At 51.9% G+C, this 19,728-nt stretch overlaps 1 protein-coding gene across 1 annotated transcript in view; it reads right to left on the bottom strand.

Annotated features, from left to right (window-relative positions):
- Positions 1 to 1,563: 1,563 nt before the first annotated feature.
- LOC144936254 (von Willebrand factor D and EGF domain-containing protein-like) overlaps positions 1,564 to 19,728 on the bottom strand; it is a 38,135-nt gene continuing 19,970 nt past the window's right edge. Inside the window, exons 13-31 of the mRNA XM_078863308.1 lie at positions 19,477 to 19,613; positions 18,017 to 18,178; positions 17,224 to 17,328; positions 16,881 to 16,995; positions 15,466 to 15,737; positions 14,508 to 14,727; positions 12,719 to 12,856; positions 11,943 to 12,236; positions 9,820 to 9,966; positions 7,678 to 8,196; positions 7,418 to 7,513; positions 7,161 to 7,256; positions 6,914 to 7,009; positions 6,357 to 6,452; positions 5,941 to 6,036; positions 5,722 to 5,817; positions 5,044 to 5,139; positions 2,769 to 2,864; positions 1,564 to 1,726 (exon numbers count right to left, since the gene is read on the bottom strand). Coding sequence (XP_078719434.1) covers positions 1,587 to 1,726; positions 2,769 to 2,864; positions 5,044 to 5,139; positions 5,722 to 5,817; positions 5,941 to 6,036; positions 6,357 to 6,452; positions 6,914 to 7,009; positions 7,161 to 7,256; positions 7,418 to 7,513; positions 7,678 to 8,196; positions 9,820 to 9,966; positions 11,943 to 12,236; positions 12,719 to 12,856; positions 14,508 to 14,727; positions 15,466 to 15,737; positions 16,881 to 16,995; positions 17,224 to 17,328; positions 18,017 to 18,178; positions 19,477 to 19,613 — 3,017 coding nt within the window. The 3' untranslated portion in view covers positions 1,564 to 1,586. The remainder of the gene's footprint in view (positions 1,727 to 2,768; positions 2,865 to 5,043; positions 5,140 to 5,721; positions 5,818 to 5,940; positions 6,037 to 6,356; positions 6,453 to 6,913; positions 7,010 to 7,160; positions 7,257 to 7,417; positions 7,514 to 7,677; positions 8,197 to 9,819; positions 9,967 to 11,942; positions 12,237 to 12,718; positions 12,857 to 14,507; positions 14,728 to 15,465; positions 15,738 to 16,880; positions 16,996 to 17,223; positions 17,329 to 18,016; positions 18,179 to 19,476; positions 19,614 to 19,728) is intronic.

Below are 19,728 nucleotides of genomic sequence, written 5' to 3'. Positions count from 1 at the left end.
GCGCATGCATACTGGCTATGCATCGACGTCCACAGACGCACGGCAGTGGTACGTGCCGGTACATCTTCAAGTGTGCAACTTAAACATGTAAGCAGCTGTGGAGGTGTTTGTGTGTGTGCACACGTGTGCACAGAATCAATGCAATCACGACATGCCTACCTTCACCTACTCCACGAGTACTTTATTAAATTACAGATACCAGTGAAGAAAACCATACCTGTGTTGCTTTATTTTATATCTTACAGAATATACAGTTTTTTTTCAAAGTTTCTTGTGTTTGTGTTTAAGTTTGGTAAAAACATAGCATTGCCGCGGTTACATGAAGTGTGTCGTCTCCATTTAAGCAGTTTTAAGATATTCCAGACAATATCTCTTGAAGATATGTACAATTCCCTTTGTACAACACAGAGTACTTGTTAAGAAAGCTTAACAATAACTTATATTGTTCTGGTATTCAGTGGCAGCAGGCGTTCTAAAGAGAAAAACAAACATTGATTCCTATGCCACAGTCGGTGACGTACCGGCTAAGATGTCTTGCATGTAAAAATGTTCCCTGTGAAAATAAATACGTGAAAAATTGTCCTACCAAACTAACAACTCTTGTAAAAAAAAAAAAAACACGTGGGAAACGCCTAGGGGAGGGTTTCAAAGCCTCTTGGTCTGCTTGCGGAGGTAGATGTGACCAGACCGACACCCACACCCAGTAAGCCACTCCACCACATACAAAGGGTTAGGCCAAAGTACAAACACAATTTTTAAAAATACAACTTACAAAAAGCCAAGGACCCTGCAGAAACCAACCGCAGTTGGTGTGTGCAGATCATCGGAGTACCCCCCCCCCCCCCCCCCCATGTGAATGAGCACCGTAGCCTCGCTTGATTGCAGATCCTTCTTCTCAACAAGTCCTGCTGTTTCGGCAGGTGATTTTGGCACGCACGTGCTCCTCTTCATTCACTTCCCCTGCTTCGCCGCTAACTGCAAAACAAACAAGTCCTCTGTAGACCCGTGGGAGGGGGGGCGAGGGTCTCTTCAGAGATTTCGTTTTGGTTTTTTGGAAACAACAAATGTCATGAGCAGGTGGGGGCCCACCAGACCTTTGGTCCAGCTCCTCTCAGATGTAGAGCGGGGGAGCGGGCAGAAGCCTGTTGTGTGGGCACCATGACAATGGTCATACACCGCGAGGGAGAGTGAACTTGGCTGGGCCAAAGAGACACTTGGATGGTGCAGGGCCCATCCCAGCAGGCCCCCTCGCGTCAGCCCGGGGTCAAAATAGTGACGACTGTGGGAAGCCGATGCTGAATCGGAGCATGCAGCAGACTGCCTCTCAGGGCCCCTATTGCCATGATTATTGACTCGCGTGAAGAGCAAAATAAACTGCGCTTTTAAACAAATTCATTTTGGTAATGTGCAGGAGCAGCCGTGTTGTTTTTGGAGTTCTCAAAATAATTCCTCCGCTCAGCTTGCGGCAATGATAGCGACTCACGTGGGCAGCGGGGACTCTCACCCGAACGATTTACATCCGAAACCAGCAGCCTGAAAAAAACCAGAACCATTCTCCCCAAATGAACGCTCAGCAATAAAGGGTTTCAACGGCCGCGGGCGAGGCGGCGTCGTCGTCGTTCCCTTACCCTGCGGCCGCACGCGAACCCGGAGAAGCCCGGCCGGCAGGAGCACGCGTTGGGAGCGGTGCAGCGGCCGCCGAACTTGCACGTCTGCTGGCACACGGCTGGGCGGCGACAGCGGGGGAGCAAAGAGGCACAACGAACAACCCCGGCTCACTCGGCATCTCGGACACGGAATACGCGCACGCGCGCGCGCGCAAACCCGGTGGACCTCTTCTTGGTTCTTTCGGTAAAGTCACGTAGAATGGAAATAATAAAATAATAAAAATAAAACATAATAAAATAATAAAAATAAAACATAATAAAATAAATTCTAGTGAGAATTTATTTTATTATGTTTTATTTTTATTATTTTATTATTTCCATTCTACGTGACTTTACCGAAAGAACCACGAAGATGAATCCCTGCAGTCACGAAAGCTTTAAATCGAAAAATCCCAGTGAACCTCTTAGAAATAACGGCGCAAGCCACAAGCGCACGGGGGCACGAAGGGTTCTATCCCGCTGGTCTCGGCCACGTGGGTAGGACGGCGCTGCGATGGAGTTGTGCGCCTCGGTCCATGTCGCCAGTTCTGTGCAACTCCAGTGCCGCACGAACACATCCCCGTGTCATCGCTAACGGAGAGCACTGCGCGCGTAGATTTTTCACTTCGGCTGGAAAGTGGAACAATCTGGCCTAAATCTTGACTTAAAGCTTTCGTGACAGCAGGAATTGATATTCTTTGGGTCTTTCGGTAAAGTCACGTCGATCGGTTCAAAGAAAATAACAACACAAGCGGTCCTCCCGGTGACGAACGCTTGTGTTGCGATCGAAACGTCGTAGTTTTTGGTAATTTTGTTGTTATTTTCTTTGAACCTATCTATGTGACTTTACCAAAAGACCCAAAGAATATGAATCTGGCCTAGTTCACATGAACCCAGGCGCGACAAGTTAATTTACAATCTTTATACTTTCGGGAGATTAGAACCCAGGAAACAATCTTTTTCTGAAAAGCTGCTTGCTGCTGACTTGCACAGTCTTGCTAATATCCCAAAGCGTGTGATTAAATGCACACCCCCCCCCAGGTACTTGCTCAACACAATCTAAACTTCAATTACCATTCATTGCACTGCGACAAACGCTCAAAGAGCCGCGTAATTACTCACGGTTTTGACAGTGCATGCCCTCCCATCCCTCGGGGCAATGACAGCTGTTGGGGCCGATGCACTCTCCACCGTTCTTACACTTCTGCAGGCACACGGCTGCAAAGGAGGCAGAGGGCAGCAACCACAACCAGCAGAGGCTTCCACCTCATCAGAGCCAAGAAGGGCCCAGCAACAGTGCCCGCATTATAAAGCGCGCGCAACCTGGCAATGTACGCGTCAGAGGGGACCTTTTTCAACCCTCCGGAGATGGAGCGATGAGATCGGCTCGTGTGCAGATTCTAGGTGTGGTCAATCTATATTTGAAGTTTTCGTGACTGCAGGGATGCATACTCTTTGGTTCTTTCGGTAAAGTCACGTCGTGATTTAAATTACTTTATTTTGTACCTACGCGACTTTACCGAAACAACCAAAGAGTTTAGGTGTGTTGTTACATTTCAGAGCCGTGAGAGATGGCCGACAGATTTGGGAGGCCTTCATCTGGTGGTGGATTAATCCTGGCACATGATTGATGCCTAGGCATGCAAAGATTCAGCCTCCCAGTCGTTCAAGAAATTGTCACAATTCCAGATCGTGATTCGATCTAAGATTCGCTTCCTCCTCGTCTTGTTTCTGTCATCTCCTTGGGCTCCTTTCTAATTTTCGCTTTCTCTCATTGGCACAGTTTTGTCCACTCCATCAGCCTCAATGTAACATTAGCATAATGTTTACTTACATACAATCTACATAATAGATTCTCATACCTACCATTTTATGCATGTGTAGTGACTGACTCGAAGACGCTACAGCTAACAGGCTGCCTGACGAGTTGAAGCCGGTGACGAGGACTCCGGCATCACGACGGGTTCCACTCCCAACCAACAGCCCCAACCTTCGCTCGGGGGGTCCCCCTTCTATCCACCTCGCGTGGCCCCCCTACGCCTTCGGCCACGCCCCCCTTCTAGAACTCACGAGAAGGTTCCCAGGCTTGACCACACGTCCCCTCTATTCCCCTTGTCTCGCGCCCCCTTCTCCCGGCTCGTGACCTCCTGCTGGCAGACAGGGCCACTGCACCTGCGGATTCCTCTCCGTGCCAGCAACCAGCCGCTCTGTGCCATCGTGCCGCATTCCCTGTCACTGCACATGTATCCTGAGCACAAAGACCCATTTTGATTGATGTTCCGCACTTGGCGCTTACAATAAGCCTATCAAATCTCAAGGTATTCCATGAAAAAGTTTTGGGTGGGTGGCGGAGAATTTGAGCTTTGCTCTGGCTGAGATGACTCTTCCGCCCGTAATTAGCAGCGGGACAGACCACTGCTGGAACCCGGAGATCACCGTGCGTGTGTGTGTGGGGGACTCAACTCAACCTGCTAGGGCAGCGAGGTGCCATTTAGATTATAGCAGGAGAGCAGCTACAGTTGCTGGCTTTTATATACAACTGTTAATTGCTTATGGATGTATGTTGAACTTCTTTCGCACAGTACGTGGCCAATTGTGCCAATCAGAGGTGTGGGGGAAGGACAACAAACTAAACACAAAAGCCAGTTCGAAATAAATCAGCTTTCTAAAATCAGAAGAAAGAGCATTCCAGACGGCCGCAGAGGCGCATCTAAAAGTGCACGATGAAAGTGACCATCTTTGTTTGATGGCAATCCAAACAATCCTCTCGGACATTGGGTTTTCTTTGAGTGTTCCGGTCTGATCCCACGTGTAAAGCGGCCATTGTGGAAATTGGTGATTCTCGAAATGTATAACCTTCACAAAGGGGTCTTTAAAACCGCACGAGAGTTTCATGAGTGAAGATATTGAATGCGAGTGTCATAGTGTTATGTGCCACGGCTTTTTTTAACAGTGAACATTGTAATTGAGGAGGGTGGCTGGTTTACGAGCGCCGAGCGCTGTTCAGAAAAGCACTCCGCATTTTGGAGGACGTTTACATTTTTTTCACAGCTGCCAGTTTTGAAATACCCGTTCATTACGGTTATTCTTCGCGCGGTTTATACAAAGTTCACGCGAAAACGGAATGGCTCCCTTTTTCCAGGGGCAGGATCCTGTTTCCGCAAACAGGGAATCGCAAAAATGAAGCTGTGCACAACCGCTGCCTCACAGCACGTGCCTTTCGTCGACGCGCTTGCTTCTAGCAGAATCCTGCCCACCGCTGTGGTTGCAGTATTCTTCATCTCCCCAGGTCAGACTCCTCGACCATTTCACCTTTGCTCAGCCCCAGGCATTCTCTCCTAAATCACCCATTGCACTTCAATTACCGCTCGCTGCCGAGCGATTAGACGAGACTTACGGCGATTGCAGCGTTTTCCTTTAAACCCGGAGGGGCAGGAGCAGACATTGGGTCCCACGCACTTCCCACTGTTCATGCACGTGGGCTCGCACACGCCTGCGCAGCCAGACACAGCACAGGGGACCCACGGCGAAATCTGAAATCGGCGCCTGGTGCCCGCTGCCAGTTATGCGCGCGCGCCATTGCCGCCTGGGCATTCCTGAAAGCAATCCAAAAATATAAATTCAACGCGCGCTCAAATTAACTGGTCGATAAATATTTCTTGAGCTCGCAAAACCCGAGCGTTGTTTTAGGGGTTTTTTTTCCTCCACGTGTGATGCGGACGACCAAGCGAACGGCTCACGGCTTCGTGTCGGCCCAAATAAAGTTCCATTCGCGGACTTACGATTCCAGCGGTAGTCGTCTCGGCCAAGTGTTGTATATTTGAACAGCTGTGTAAGTACACGGGGGGGGGGGGGGGTTGGGCCAGGGGCAAGCTGGCAAGTTGCGCTCATTGAACGTGTCCCCCCCACCGTGTCCGTCACGATGCTGTCTTTATTGTTATTTGCGCACGTGCAGTCGTACAGACAATCCCCTTGAAATGAAAGACATTTCGAACATTTTCACGGCAGAATCGTTCTGCTTTCATTAGCGATGATCATGATGACGACGACGATAAAGATAACGACGCCAGCTCACTCTTTTGACAGCGGCGGCCCGTGTATCCCTCGCTGCAGGAGCAGATGTTGTTGCGCATGCAGTGGCCGCCGTTCTTGCAGGGAGGGCTGCAGATGGCTGGAAGTGCGGGGCGGGGGGGAGGGGGCGGACAGGTGAATTTGCACGTTTAGCTCGAACACTCGGACGGCGCGACAGACCCCCCAGAAAAGTCGTCAGCCGGCGCGAGGGTCCGGGACTCACCGTTGTGACACTGGGCTCCGAAGAAGCCGTGTGGGCAGAGGCACACGCCGGGGCGCACACAGGCTCCCCCGTTGAGGCACACGGGGCTGCACACGGCTGTCGCACATTCATTAGGAGACGGTTCAAGCGGCGACACGCTGAAATGGATCGTAAAAGCGATGAATCCGAATCGCGAGCAGGTTTGGCGGCTTCACGCAAAAACAAAAATGCCTTGACGCAGTACGAGCCCGAGATGAACCCGGTACAATATTACCCCCGGTCACAAAGTGCGACTCTTTGATTTCAGTAAAAAATAAAAAAAAAACGTTGGCAGCAGCGGCAGCAATATTTAGAGTACAGAGCCCTGTGTTTGGCGGCCGTTGATGGCGGCGCGTGCCGTTGTCTGCGTGCAAAGCCGGAGCTGGGCGCTCTCTCACCGCTCCCGCAGGTCGGCCCGTCCCAGCCCGGGGAGCAGCGGCACACGTCCGGGCTGACGCACTCCCCTCCGTTCTCGCAGTGCCTGTTGCACACCACTGCACGCGCACACACACACGCACGCGGCGCGCGGTTCACGGCTCAGCATGCATGCGTGCCACGTCTCGCGAGCGCTTAGCGATCGCTCCTCAAGAGCGGCTCCGTGCAAACTGTGCTGTGCATTTAGGATACGGTCATGGCTGCCAGATTTCTTTATGTTTTGGTAAACAGCGGCCAAGCCTCTGGGCAGAAGAGCTCAGCGGTGCCTTATTTGCCGAACTGGAGCCCGTAAAAGAGCGGAAATGTTTGACGATAAATGTTCTCAATAGCATTAGCACAGCAGCTTAAACACAAATCCTAATGTATAGGAAATAACCAAACATGGTTAAAGCGAGGGCCACCTTGCGTCCAGTCTGCCGCGAGACAGAGACGGCCTCTCGCACAAAGCAGAGCGACACTTCGCGTGGGACGCACAGCGGTGTTGGCCGAGTGGCCACAGGGAAAAGCAGCTGGAACTTACTGGTCTCGCATCTGGGGCCCAGGTATCCGTAGGGACAAGAGCACAGGTTCCTGGCGACGCAGGCGCCCGCGTTCTGACAGGCCGGTGTGCACTCCACTGCGTGAAAATCAAGCCGAGTGGCAGCACGGGCGGAGGGGAAAAGCGTTCTGTCACGTGGTCATCAGAGCAGCGAGGGGGCAATCTCAAGAGTCTGGAGGTGCGAGGACAAGGCAGCCCGTGAAGGAGCGAGCGTCGTGCGAAGCTTCACCTTCCTCGCAGATCGGCCCCTTGTAGCCCAGCGGGCACTCGCACACGTCCGGCCTCACGCACTTGCCCTGGTTCTTGCAGTCTGGCCTGCATACGGCTGAAGGGGACGCCACGTGCTCAGGGTCACGGGAACAGGTCCAAGCCCCGTTGACGCCAAGCCGGCGGGTGCCGCTGTCGTTCTAACGCAACGCAAAAGTCGCCAGACTCGGCCGACAAAACGCTCGAGAGAAACCGCGACGCGATGAGAAGTTTTCCCACCGATGAGGCAGTTGTAGCCTGTGTAGCCAGGCTTGCATCGGCACGTGTTGGGGGCAGAGCACTCCATGTTCTTGCCACAGGCGTAGCGGCAGAGCGCTGTGGCGACAGCATCGAACGCGATCGCAAAGGTTACGGGAATTTCGCCGAGGACGACGATCGAGGTCAAACGCAAAGCCGGGCGGAACGTTCGGATTTGCCGGGTCTGCTCCTCGCCGCAAACGCGGCGTGAGCGCGGTGCGGGGCCAGGGGGCGGCACTTGCCTCGACACGACTCGCCGTCGCCGTAGTAGCCGTGGGGGCAGCGGCCGCACTTGTATCCGGCGCCGCCGGCCGGGGAGTCGCAGAGGACGCCCTTAAAGCACGGCGAGTCGGCGCACGACAGCCCGGCCTTGCCGAGGCGCGGGGCCACCTCATTATGCTGATGCGTCAAGCCCGGAGGAGGTGGCGTCATCGCGGCGGCGCCGTTCGCGGCGGCCGCTTTCTTCCCGTGCGCAACGGCGGGCGGCGGCGCCAGCGCTTCGGATGCCGCGGGCGAAGGACCCCTCTCGTGGTCGGCGACGGATGGCGCTCCAGTCAGGGACCCGGCGGTTTTGGGCGCAACGCCCAGCTGAGCGTGTTTTGACCGCCCGTGCGTGCCGGGGTCGCCCGTGTGCGCCGAGCCACGGTTAAGCGTCCCGGAGGACGGCCTCTGTTGCACCGCAAGCGACGGCTTTGGTGCTCCGGGCAGCGAGTGGTGGGCGACAACGGCCCGCACGGGGGGCAGCCGTGTCTCGTGAGGACCTTGGGTCAGGCGGGGGGGCGGGGGACGACGACAAACGGGGACATTTACGTCTCAAATGACCGTGAAAACAGCACCGACGGCCACAGCTCAAGCATGACATTTACACAAGCGAATCATCAGGATTCCAGGTGGGCAGGAAGGGCACGAGTAAGGGTGCTGCTCCCCGCAGCGCATGGATTCTCAGGAATGGGACATTTACAAGCCACCAGCCGCTTGCTGCACTGCTTATAAAAGTTTACGGTGTTTCCTGTGCATATGAAACCTGCGCAGGTTTCGCATTCCCAGACCCCCAGCCGAGAGACTTATTCGTGCTAAGAATAGGGGTCCTATTATGTTCATTTTATGCCGTTAAAGAGGAAATGGTATAACGTTCAATTATAAAAGGTGCAATTAACCAGACTCTTTTGACAAAGGGCAACCACCGCTTTAATTGTAAGCACACCCATTGCTTTAAGAAAATCATCGCCGAAGGTGATACAATCTCGGAAGATTAAATCACCTCCTCAAATTGAAGGTGTAAAATATAAATGAAGTTAAATCCTGCAGGAGCACGTGTTCACGACATGCATTATGCAGTCCATAACACGTGTTCCTGTCAATGCTCAGACACATTTCCCAGGACTTTCTGCGAGGCCTGTCATAACTCCGCCTCCCTCACAATTGCTACAATTCATGGTTGCGATTCAATCCACGAATCAATATATAATATGGTGACTATAGTGGCCTCCAGCGGTTAGAGGGGTCAAGTGGTCAAGGTTAACGCATATATATTATGAAAATAGACGTTGAGTCTTACACTCGGGATTCGATGCATACACCGTGAGCTTAAGAATGATAATGACGATTCAGTGCAAGCCTACTTCCAGCACCGCAGAATCGAAAGCTGTGGGCCACTGTATTGTGACATGCCACGTGACAAAATTACTAAATAAAATGCAACGTGGAGCACGGATGGGGAGAGAACTGAAACAAGGGGACGACTCGTCAACGGATGAACAATTTCATGTCAGAGTGACGATGAAAATTAACCCTGGCCTTCGGGCAAACTTGTAAAGCACTCCTCGGTATCGTGCTGATGAGTCTATCGGCAGCCCCGTGGCATTGTGTCAGAGCATTGGTGTGTGCCTGTGAGATAGATCTCTAGTGAGCCCCTGGTAAGATAAAAACATTTTAGTTTCATTTGTATATTTTTTAAGCGATTTGTTTCACTTTCCTGTACTTTGCACTCAAATCGTGTTTTTTTTGGATTGTTTGTTGTTGTAACGTTCTGACCCGCCCATCTTGGACACCTCATCGGTTTCCTCCAGTCGAAATAAATCTGATAAGAGCTTAACTTGGCCCACTCTTCCACGTCGGTGAGACATCTTGGAGGAGGCGTGAAGTTTCCACTCTTTACAGCGCGACCGTGCCGATCGACTGACCCATTCTATAACGCTGGGTGGACGGAGGCGGGGGTCGTCGAGATTTAAGAAACGCGCACCGTTGGTTTCAACTGCTGCGTCGGCAAATCTAACACGGCGGCCTCTGGGTCGCATGCGCTAACCGCCACGCGCTGGCTGCATGCCCCGTCGCTTGTTATATTGTCAGAGTCCGTGCGGGCGGACCGCGAGCCTCTCGCTCACCTCGGCCAGGCAGCTTGGTGCAGGTGCGGCCGTTCCCATAAAGCCCTGGTGGACAGCGGCCACACGCGGTGCCGGCGGCAGGCGGCCTGCGCTCGTGGCACGGAACACCGGGGAAGCAGGGGTTACCGGCGCAGCCTGCCACGCGCTCTTGGGAAACACAAAGAGTCGCGCAAGGTCACGGCCGTCAAACAACGGTCATCTTGTCCACACAGGGGCACAGCGCTGCGTGTGCGTGCTCGCGCTAAGAACCGCTCGCTCTAAAACTGGGGTCCGGCAACCAGAGTAACAAGAGGAGGCATTTTTTTTCTTCCGAATTTGGTAAAAACTTAATATTTCTCAAGCCGCGATGCGTGTATTAATACGAAACGGTGGCGCTTAAATCAATAACGCGACTAAGCAGTCCATGAAGGTTTGACGACCCCCCCGCCCGCTCTAAGAGCACACGGAGAACAAGATCCTGCGTCACCGGCCGTGTTTTCCCTGCGCCGCTCCCACGTTGGCTGGGGGTGTAAATATGCGCGACGATTTTCTGAATCGACATCAAATCTTAAGCTGGAGGTCACCGGATTTAAGCTCCTGCCACGGAATTTGAAACAACGGTGCAAGTTTTTTAAATCCCGCCCCGCCTGCGTCGCATGTGGTAGGGCAAGGTGTGGGCACACCCAACTCGGCATGCAACCAGCTAGGAAGAGTAGGCCAAATACCCTCCAGAGGGGCTTTCTGGAGGCCCTTCTGCCGGCAATGGCGCGAGCAAAGCAATTGCAAGGCTGCACCTCTTAAACAATGGTATGCATCGTATCGTCGCCTCTGCTAGAATCAACGTTTTTATATTCCCACATGTTGCGTTATGAAGAGTTCACGTGATAAAAAAATACAAATGCTGTATCGGAACCATGGCTCGCTCCAAACATCGTGCCAATCGATTAAATCGCCACGGCGGGCCGATGAATCGTTTTACTTCCCTCGCGTTCCTGGACCACGTGGCCTGGCTGAGTGCGCCGGACCGCTGAGTAGAACATATTGAGACTTTTAACCATGAGCAGAGTTAGACTTGACGTGGCCAAACAAATTCACACAAGCGGCCTAAGGATTGCCAGGTTTGCCGAAAAAAGTGGGGATGGAAAAGTCACGATGTGTGCCGTGAGCGAAAGAACGCCGGTTTCCTGTCGAACGTTGAAACTTTCCAGTGAATTAAAATCCCCTTGCGGCATTCCAGCAAACAATCCTAAAGGAGTGGTTTTATTTTTTATTTCTCGCGGTATATTGTAACTAAACCACAAGTGGAATATCGCGTGGAGATTGAACAAAAACATCAATAACAAGCACAAATAACAAAAACTCAAAACACAAGTCCATAACACTGCTAACGTTTAAAACGATATATTGACCCTTCTTCATGGTGGGAGCGTTTACTTCACTTCCAACCATCACCTCTGCTATGAATAAAAAGCCATTGCCCAGTACGTCACCTGTGATATTATTATATGTGCCATACATATTTGGTGACGTTGATCGATGTCTTGAGGGTTTGACACGAAATGAGATCACCCAGAAAAGCCTCACTCACACAAATTCATCTTTCAGTACCGTTCCTACTAAAGACGTTGATCCAATTCCTTACCGAGTAAATATATATTTTTGTTCGTTGGAACATTACTTTGACGATCAAACTACTTAGAGCCACATGGCCATCAGTTGCTCTTTAATAATATGGTTTTTCCCCTTTTTTTTCTGGCAACAAAACTGAAACCTTTTTACAATGATTCATGTCTGCATTAACCACAATACTTGCAGTCAAATGCAAACAAAAAACACACTATGATAATATATGCATGTCCTTGAAACTGATTGGTCCACACCAAAGGACGGCTTTCTTTTGAGCCTCGACCCAATTGGTGCTCGACCAGAGGACGCCAAAAGGCGTACCAGCTCAAAGACAATGCACCATGAAAGTAATGAGGGCTCGGGGTGAGCATCTACATCATTAGACCTCCTTTGCCAGTACCAAAATATAATAAAAGGGGAAAAACACTATTATTATATTTTGGCACTGGCAAAGGAGGTCTAATGATGTAGTTGCTCTTGAGTCATTCTAACTCCGCCGCATTCACGACGACACTTGCCAGGGCGCACGGGCTCGGGTGCCGCGCGGTGCTGGGCCGCCACGCGTGACGCTTCCCCGTCCCCCGCTCCCTCCGCGCTGGGCCCTCGCTCTGCCAGGCTGGGCGGGTGAGGGGCCGCGGCCGTCCCGACGTCCACGGGCCGGGAGGAGCGCCGGGCCTCCTCCTCGGGGCCTTCCCTGTGGCCGCCGGTGCCCGGTCCGGGGGGCCCTCCCAGCCCCGCCGCTTGGGTGGGGCGAGTGGACGGGGCTCTCGAGGTGGTGGAGATGGTGGTGGTGGTGGTGCCGGCAGTGATGGCTGGGCAAAGACAAAGCATCGCCCGTAAGGCCTTCGAAGACTGTTGGGGCAAGTGCTGTTTAGCGAGCACCTGTGAAGGCTGGCACGACGCACGAAGGGGGTGGGTGGCCAGCACCACGCCCCGCCGCCTTTGTCTCCCCAGTGGCGATGTTTACACGCCGCACTAGATTCTCATTTGTATGTATGTATGTAGAACTTCTTTCGCACCGTCCGTAGCCAACCGTGCTAATTGGAGGTTTCGGGGGAAGGACAACAAACGAAACACAAAAAGCAGCTCTAAAGAAATGAGTTTTCAATATCGCTGATTTAAAAGCTCATAGCCCCAGTGGCTTCATAATGTCGGAAGGCAGAGCATTCCAGACGGCCACAGAAGCGCATCTGAAAGCGCGCGATGCGGTGACCGGCTTTGTTCGATGGCCAGCCAAAAGCCCACTGCTGCTACGAGCGTGCGAGCGTGCGAGCGTTGTGTGCGGAGGCCTCACGCGAGCAGGCGCGCCCGTCCCCCCGGTGGCCCGCTGGACAGGGCCCACAGCGGAAGGAGCCCATGCTGTTGGCGCACGGCACCGCGGCAAAGCACGGCCGTCCCCGGCACTCGTCCACGTCGTGGGCGCACGCCGGGCCTGTGGCGTCAACCATCGCGGCAAAAAAAGACAAAAGTACGACGGCGGTTTGCGTTGGTGGGGAGTTGTGCGGCGGCCATTCGTGGGGATGCCGTCAATGAAAGCCGCTGCGAGTTTCTAGCGTCTCCGAAATCACCGTCGTCGTAATCACCGTGGTTGTCAAACAACCACCATCGGTGGCACTTGGGCACGTCGTTTAGTGCAGTCAGAGGTTATGCGATTGCCGTACGAGCATATGGCCTGATGAATTGGATAGAATAGGCCCTTAAAGGTTAAATGTCAACCAAGTAAACAGACTCATGGCCCGCTTACTTGGCAAGCTCATGAGCGCCAAAGAAATACATGAAATACATTGGAATTTGAAAAGCCAATTATGATGGTAGCGTATAATATCACACAAATATCACAAGGAGTATTAAAAAAAGAATAAAAATCTGTAGCAAAAACACAATAGACAATGAACATCACAGCGGGGTCCCGTGGCTCTGGTTTAGGAGGGCGGTAAGGTCCCAATCGGATTTTCTGATTGCAGGTGACATGAGCAGGTAAATTAGTTACAATTATAATTGATTAACTAGAGCAAGTATTTTTTTATAAATCATTATTGTATTGTTTGTTGTTGTAACGTTCTTACACGCCCCGACTGAAAAAGAGCTTTATAGTTCATCAGATTCCTCCAGTATAAATAAATATTCTGATTCTGAATGCATTTTTATTCAATGCTGCAGTGTCACCAGGTAATTGACTTCAGCATTACAGCGTATACCCAGAAGCCAGGTGAGGAAGCCTTCACAGGCTGCCTGCAGGTGTGACACCGCTGCTGTGACTCGGCTGCAAGGTGACTATGGCCTGTGAGTGATTGTAAAGGACGGGCACACTGCAGATGGAACATCACCGGCACGAATTGCACTCGGGCTAGAATGGAAAATGCTGTCCTTTAATATGCATATCGTAGAAATGCACGTTGCCTTATATTGTGTAATTGATTACATTATAAAGTGAATACATATAATACATTCTAGATTTGAAGCTATCGTGACTGCAAGTATTCATACTCTTAGTTCACTTGATGCAGCAAATCTGGCTGTGACGGTCCCACCTGATGACGGAGACTTGTGTTGCCTCCTAAACGTCGTGATTTTTATTTTATTTTTATTAATTTTAATTTCATTTTTTACCTACGTGACTTTACCGAAAGAACTAAGAGTACATTTAATACAGAAATATTTTAATACAAAAAAATTAACCCGTAAAAACAAAGTTTTTCACTATAAATCCTTTATATGCGTGGCGGCTAGAGTCCTCTCGTCCTCTGGCTTGAGATGGCTGCCACCTATGGGTCAGATGATTACCTGCCACCATTAAGCAATTGGTAATTAAATATAATAATTTTTTTTTTCTAAAAAGTGTAAAAATTTGGAGAAAAAAAATTCACGAAAATTAATTGTCACGCACAACGAGTCTGTGTGCAAAATGTCAGCTCGATTGGATAACAGGAAGTGGGTTAAACAACGACCGAAAGATTTGCACGGTCGTAAGCGCGCAAGCAAGCAAACAAGCAAGTGAACTTAATATAAAGGATTTAAAAAGAGGCATTCGTCAAGATGACGGCACCGCGCGGCGAACGCCGTGGCGCCCGGCGCCCCCCCACCTGTGAGCCCGGCTGGGCACGAGCACGAGAAGTTGCCCACGCCGGCCACGCACGTGCCGGGCCCACACGGCGCTGCGGCACATCCGTCCACGTGGCCGGCGCAGCGGGGGCCCGTGTAGCCGGCGCCGCACACGCACAGGTACTCGCCGCTCCCTGGGGGGCGGCCCACATTGGTGACGCACGTGCCGCCGTTGACGCACTCGCACGGCCTCACCGCCACCTGCGACACGCGGCGGCGGCGGGGAGGTCGGAGAGAGTCACGGCCGCGAGCCGGCGCGATCGCCACTTCGCAAGGGACCACGAGCCTTTGAGTTTTATACATAGAAATATATTTTATATATTAATAAAACATTATATATAGCTTATATATTTTAAATAGTTTTAGATATATATATATAAAACGTTTGCCATGTGCTGTAAGGCAATTAACTGCTTTCCCTTCACATGCATGGGTTTTCCTCGTATGATGTGGTTTACTGCCGAAAAACATTGCGGCAATATTCACAAGCAGGGCTCTTGTGAAGCAAGACTTTTGAGACTCAATGAGGCTTTCCCGTGTAAACGACTCCTGTATTAACTGCTGACATTTGAGTAAAAAAAAATTGGCAACAAGTTATGAAAAGTGATTCAATATGTAAAGTGACAATTTAATTCACATTACTGGCGACCTGCACAAGTGAAATTATGAAAATAAAAGCTCTGAATTTATGTTCAGTTGAATAAAAAAATATTTCATTAAATGAAACTAATTCCGTTCCTGAAGATGCGTACAGCATGTGGAGCTAAAACAACAGACATCGTGCCAAACAACACACGGCTACAAACCCAAAACCACGTCGGGAGAGCCGGACAGCACAACCGCGAAACCCTGCGCAGCGGAATCAGCCAGCCTTTTCTGGATTTCAGGCTGCAGCGATACAAGCACGGGGTCAAATCTGCGAGCGCGTAGAGTTGGCACCTGCACGACGACGCGGCTCTCGGCCGCGCACTCGTCGGCCACCGTGAGCCGGAACTCCTCGGAGCGGCCGCCGGGGCCCGGGCCGGGCAGGGCCGGGACATCCCACATGAGGAGGCCTCCCGGCGTGATCGAGGCCCCCGGAGGGCCCAGCTCCAGCGTGAAGAGCACGGCCGAGCCCTCGGGGTCGCTGGCCTGTAGCTGGAAGATGAAGCCCTCTCCGGCGAACGTGTGCAGCGGCTCGAGGCCCGTCTGCAGCTCGGGGGCCTGGTTGTCTGGGCGGCAGAGCGTGGCCGGCGAGGTGAGATGTGGCAGCAGTCAACGGGTAATCGCCGTCAACACCACCACCTCCACTGTGCACTGTGAGTGGTGGCGGTGCTGGTGCATGGTGGGGGGTCATTCTCAATGTATATACCCCGAGTGAGATGAACAAATTTATAGGCAATAGAAAAGTGAGATGAGGAGCGGACTGTGGACAAAAGATGCAGGAGATGTAACAAGATTCGTCTTCTTGGTTCTTTCGGTAAAGTCACGTAGAAGAGAAATAATAAATAATAAAAATAAAACATAATAAAATACAATTCTCCCGACGTTTCGGCCACAAGGCAAGCAGAGGCGGCGGGGAGTTCAGAGAGAGTCAAGCAGCCGTTGCGTTGTGGCCGAAACGTCGTGAGAATTGTATTTTATTATGTTTCATTTTTATTATTTTATTATTTCCCTTCTACTTGACTTTACCGAAAGAACCAAGAAGATGAATCCCTGCAGTCACGAAAGCTTTAAATCGAAATGTAACAAGATGTGTGTATGTACAACTCATTTCGCATCGTGAGTAGCCAGCCATGCCAATGGGATGGGAGAAAAGAGAAAGAGATGAGACAGCTGCAGTGCAATGACCGATAAGAACCGCAGACAACTCTCGATGAGAGAGATTCATTCAATTTTTTCGATTGACTTCGTCTATTAGGATCTGAATTCGTGTTGATATTCGGTGCGTCCCTCTATTTTTCATGAATCGAAGGCCTCTTGAGCCTCTTGGGGTCCTAATAAATTGCTTGGTTTGCTTGTGTGTAGCGGCACCCCGGGTTGTGAGCATTTGATTCCCTTCCGCAGACAAGGGCCCAAGCTCAAATCCCCTTCGGTGGTTGACTCATCTCCCTGGGATCAACAAAATTAGTTTGACGTTGGTGGGGAGTGAGGAGCGGTTGATGCATGCAGACTGACCCCTGCCCTAGGAATGTCGAATTTCAACCGCTGACTGGAGGACTGCACATTACCCAAACTGGTCAGATAAAAAATGGTGACAGGTGACTTACACATTGTGCATAATATAGTAACCTATCGATCATGTGCACTGTAATGCCACGGTCCACGCTGATGAAATTCAGTGTACGGACTTCTGCACTTTAAATGCCTCTTACTCTCATTCAGGGACCAGGTGAACTTGGACACATCGGGCCTGCATAGCAGGCACGGGCTTGTGGGATTGATGTGTCCCTCTCCATAGCACAGTCCGTCGATATTGCAGGTATTTTCCTGCGAAAGTGAAATTCCAAAAACAGAAAACAAAACTCGTGACACAGCCTCCCCCGTACGTGCATCTGAAGCAGCCGTTCAGTTTGTGGAGCGTGTTGGACGTACGTGACTTTAACTTATTTCGCGCCGTACGTAGCCAGCCATGCTAATCGGAGTTGCAAAAATGTAGGCACCGATGGATTCAATTTGTCAATTGAAATTTTGTTCCAACGTTCCACCTTTTCTCACCTTGAGTTTGCAGAGTCCATTGGGCCTTGAGTCACACACCTGGCAGACTCCATCGTACAGAGTCAGGGTCTTAATGTCGCTCAGCTCGAGCCCGTCATTGGTGACCTGCAGAGCAACCACGGCATTCCGGAGTGAAGTGGGCACCGTGACAGCGGTCACGGAAACTCTGCCACTCGCGTCGTCCATCGTCACTCGAGAGCAGAAGATACACCCGCTTCATCTACACCCTCAAGATGCACGTCAAGGTCTCCACTCATCTGGTGAGTGTCATCACCGCCGCCGTACTCTCTAGCACCTTCAAAACAATAGGAACAGCCGCTGTGATGGGGAAGGTTCTACCCTGGCTTTGTGTGACCAGTTACCTAGCGAGTACTCTACTCTGCGTGTTGAGCAAAACAAGAGGTCCTGACTAACGCTCAAAATCAGCACGATGGCAACTGACAACAAACGTGCCGCACGACCCAAAAACAGCCGCGACAAGAGGTAACAAGAGATTTAGACGGAGGAGAGGATAGAGATACAGATGAGTCGGATTTGTAAACAAAGACCGAGATAGATGAGAGAAGGGATCTAGATAACAGAGGGATGAGGGGCCGAGAGAAGAGGACTTCTTCACAATTCTGGCTACCGCCTGAAGAAGCTGGTTGCAATCGCCAGCGAAACGTCGTTCTGGTAATTGTCAACGTTGTGGGTTCGTTCGGACTTGTAATTCGTGCCAATGTGTGCATTTGTTCACGAATTCGGGGTCCCCCTCGGCGTTGAGTTTGCTTGCGTCAAGCGGCTCGTACCGCACCTGTATCTGGAAGCGGGCGAAGGGCTCCTCGTCCAGCACCGCGCCCAGCTGATCGCCCGCGGGGATGGCGGCCGGGGGCAGGGGGCATTCGACGGCGCGGCTGCTCAGCCACTCGGCGTCGACGAGCCGTGGCCCGTCGGGCACCCACTCCCCACCCACGTTCTGCGCACACAAAGACAAAGATTGCTCCCCCACCCACGTGTAGCCTGCGACGGACTGCTGGGGCAAGCGCCGTTAGCGAGTAGGACCCGCGAAGGCCGGCACGGCACACGAGGGGGTGGGTGGCCAGCTCCACGCCCGACCGCCTTTGGCTCCCCGGTGGCGATGATTTTACACATCGCACCAGGTACTCATTTGCGGCTGAGTCGACCTGGGGGGAGGCCCAGGACCGGTTTAGATAATATAATCGCCACCGGTGTTGGTAGCCGTGAGCGGGAATCAAACTCGGGTGGCCAGGTTCGTAGTGTGGTGCGCTAACTACGACACTACCGCTCGACACTCTGCACACACAAACACAGACATGCAGCATCCACACAGCCCCGATAGGGCCACGACCGCTCCCCTAAGTGTCTAAAATTATGTCGTAGCTGCTTCAGCGGCATTTATAAATGCTAAAATTTGTATCTAAATCTCTTGGAGGAGAGCTTTTAAAGAAAGGCTTTTTCTAGGGAGTTCGCATCATGTGAGTCCGCTATGTCCGGAGCCCTGCGAGGCCATCCTCTGGTCACGGTGTGCAGCTTTTCGTTTAATTCAAAGATCAAGTGTCTCCCCACTCCAAGGAACGGTTGGATTGTGCCGTGGTTTATATCCGCAATTCCCACGGAAAGAGCCGATCTTTTCTGAGGACGGCCACTGCTCCCTTTCAGCAGTGGTGTTCATCGCTTCCGCGGGTTGCGTATCAGAGGTTATATTATTCCACGTATATATGACATCGTAGTAATTCACAGTTCACGGTCAATCCACCGCCGTGTTAGTCACGTGACTCAGCGTGGGGGACACGAGTTTTTGTTCAGATATCATTCACCCACTGAAGTTAGCCGTCACTCGGAATCACCGTCTTCCTTTCGTTCGACGTTATCACACGATACAAGTGAACCTGCAGAGGGCAGTGTCACGCACGGGGTAATGCTGCCAGGAGGCGGCAGCCTCCTTGCTTTGCGTAAAATACGAGACGTGCCAACGCAACGGGGCATGTCACCGGTAATTATCGGACCGATTGGCGGCCTCGTGTGCGTCGCTCTTCCCTATTTCCCACGTCTTCTTCGTTCACAGGAGCATCCTGTCCCCCTTCGCGGGTGAGTGTCGACTGTACGATGCATTTCATTTGCACGGTCACCGATTAAACTCTCCACCGCCGGTGCAGCGAACGCCAAGCCAGCGAGCATCCGCCCTGACGGACGCCTCCACGAATTGCCCCCTTGCGTGCTGACGGCCGCACACGCCGCCTGCAAGACGTTTACCTGTAGGCTGAGGATTCTGCATCTCAAGGACGGGGAGTCCCTGAAGCCCTTGCCAAACACGCGCACGCTCGTGCAGTCGTAAGCGCGGATGTCGCACAGGCCCCCGTTTTCCAGCTCGGCAATCTGCGGGGGCTGACCTGCACGAGGCGAGGCACACGATCACCGCCCATCGCTTTGCACCGCGAGGGTTTTGTCAGCACGACAAACAAAGGTTCGCATTCGACGGAAACCAAGCGAACCCGCGGCGGGCTG

The sequence above is a fragment of the Lampetra fluviatilis genome, chromosome 1, assembly GCF_964198595.1.
Source record: "Lampetra fluviatilis chromosome 1, kcLamFluv1.1, whole genome shotgun sequence".
Taxonomy (NCBI): Eukaryota; Metazoa; Chordata; class Hyperoartia; order Petromyzontiformes; family Petromyzontidae; genus Lampetra; species Lampetra fluviatilis.
This window is presented reverse-complemented; position numbering and strand designations above follow the sequence as displayed.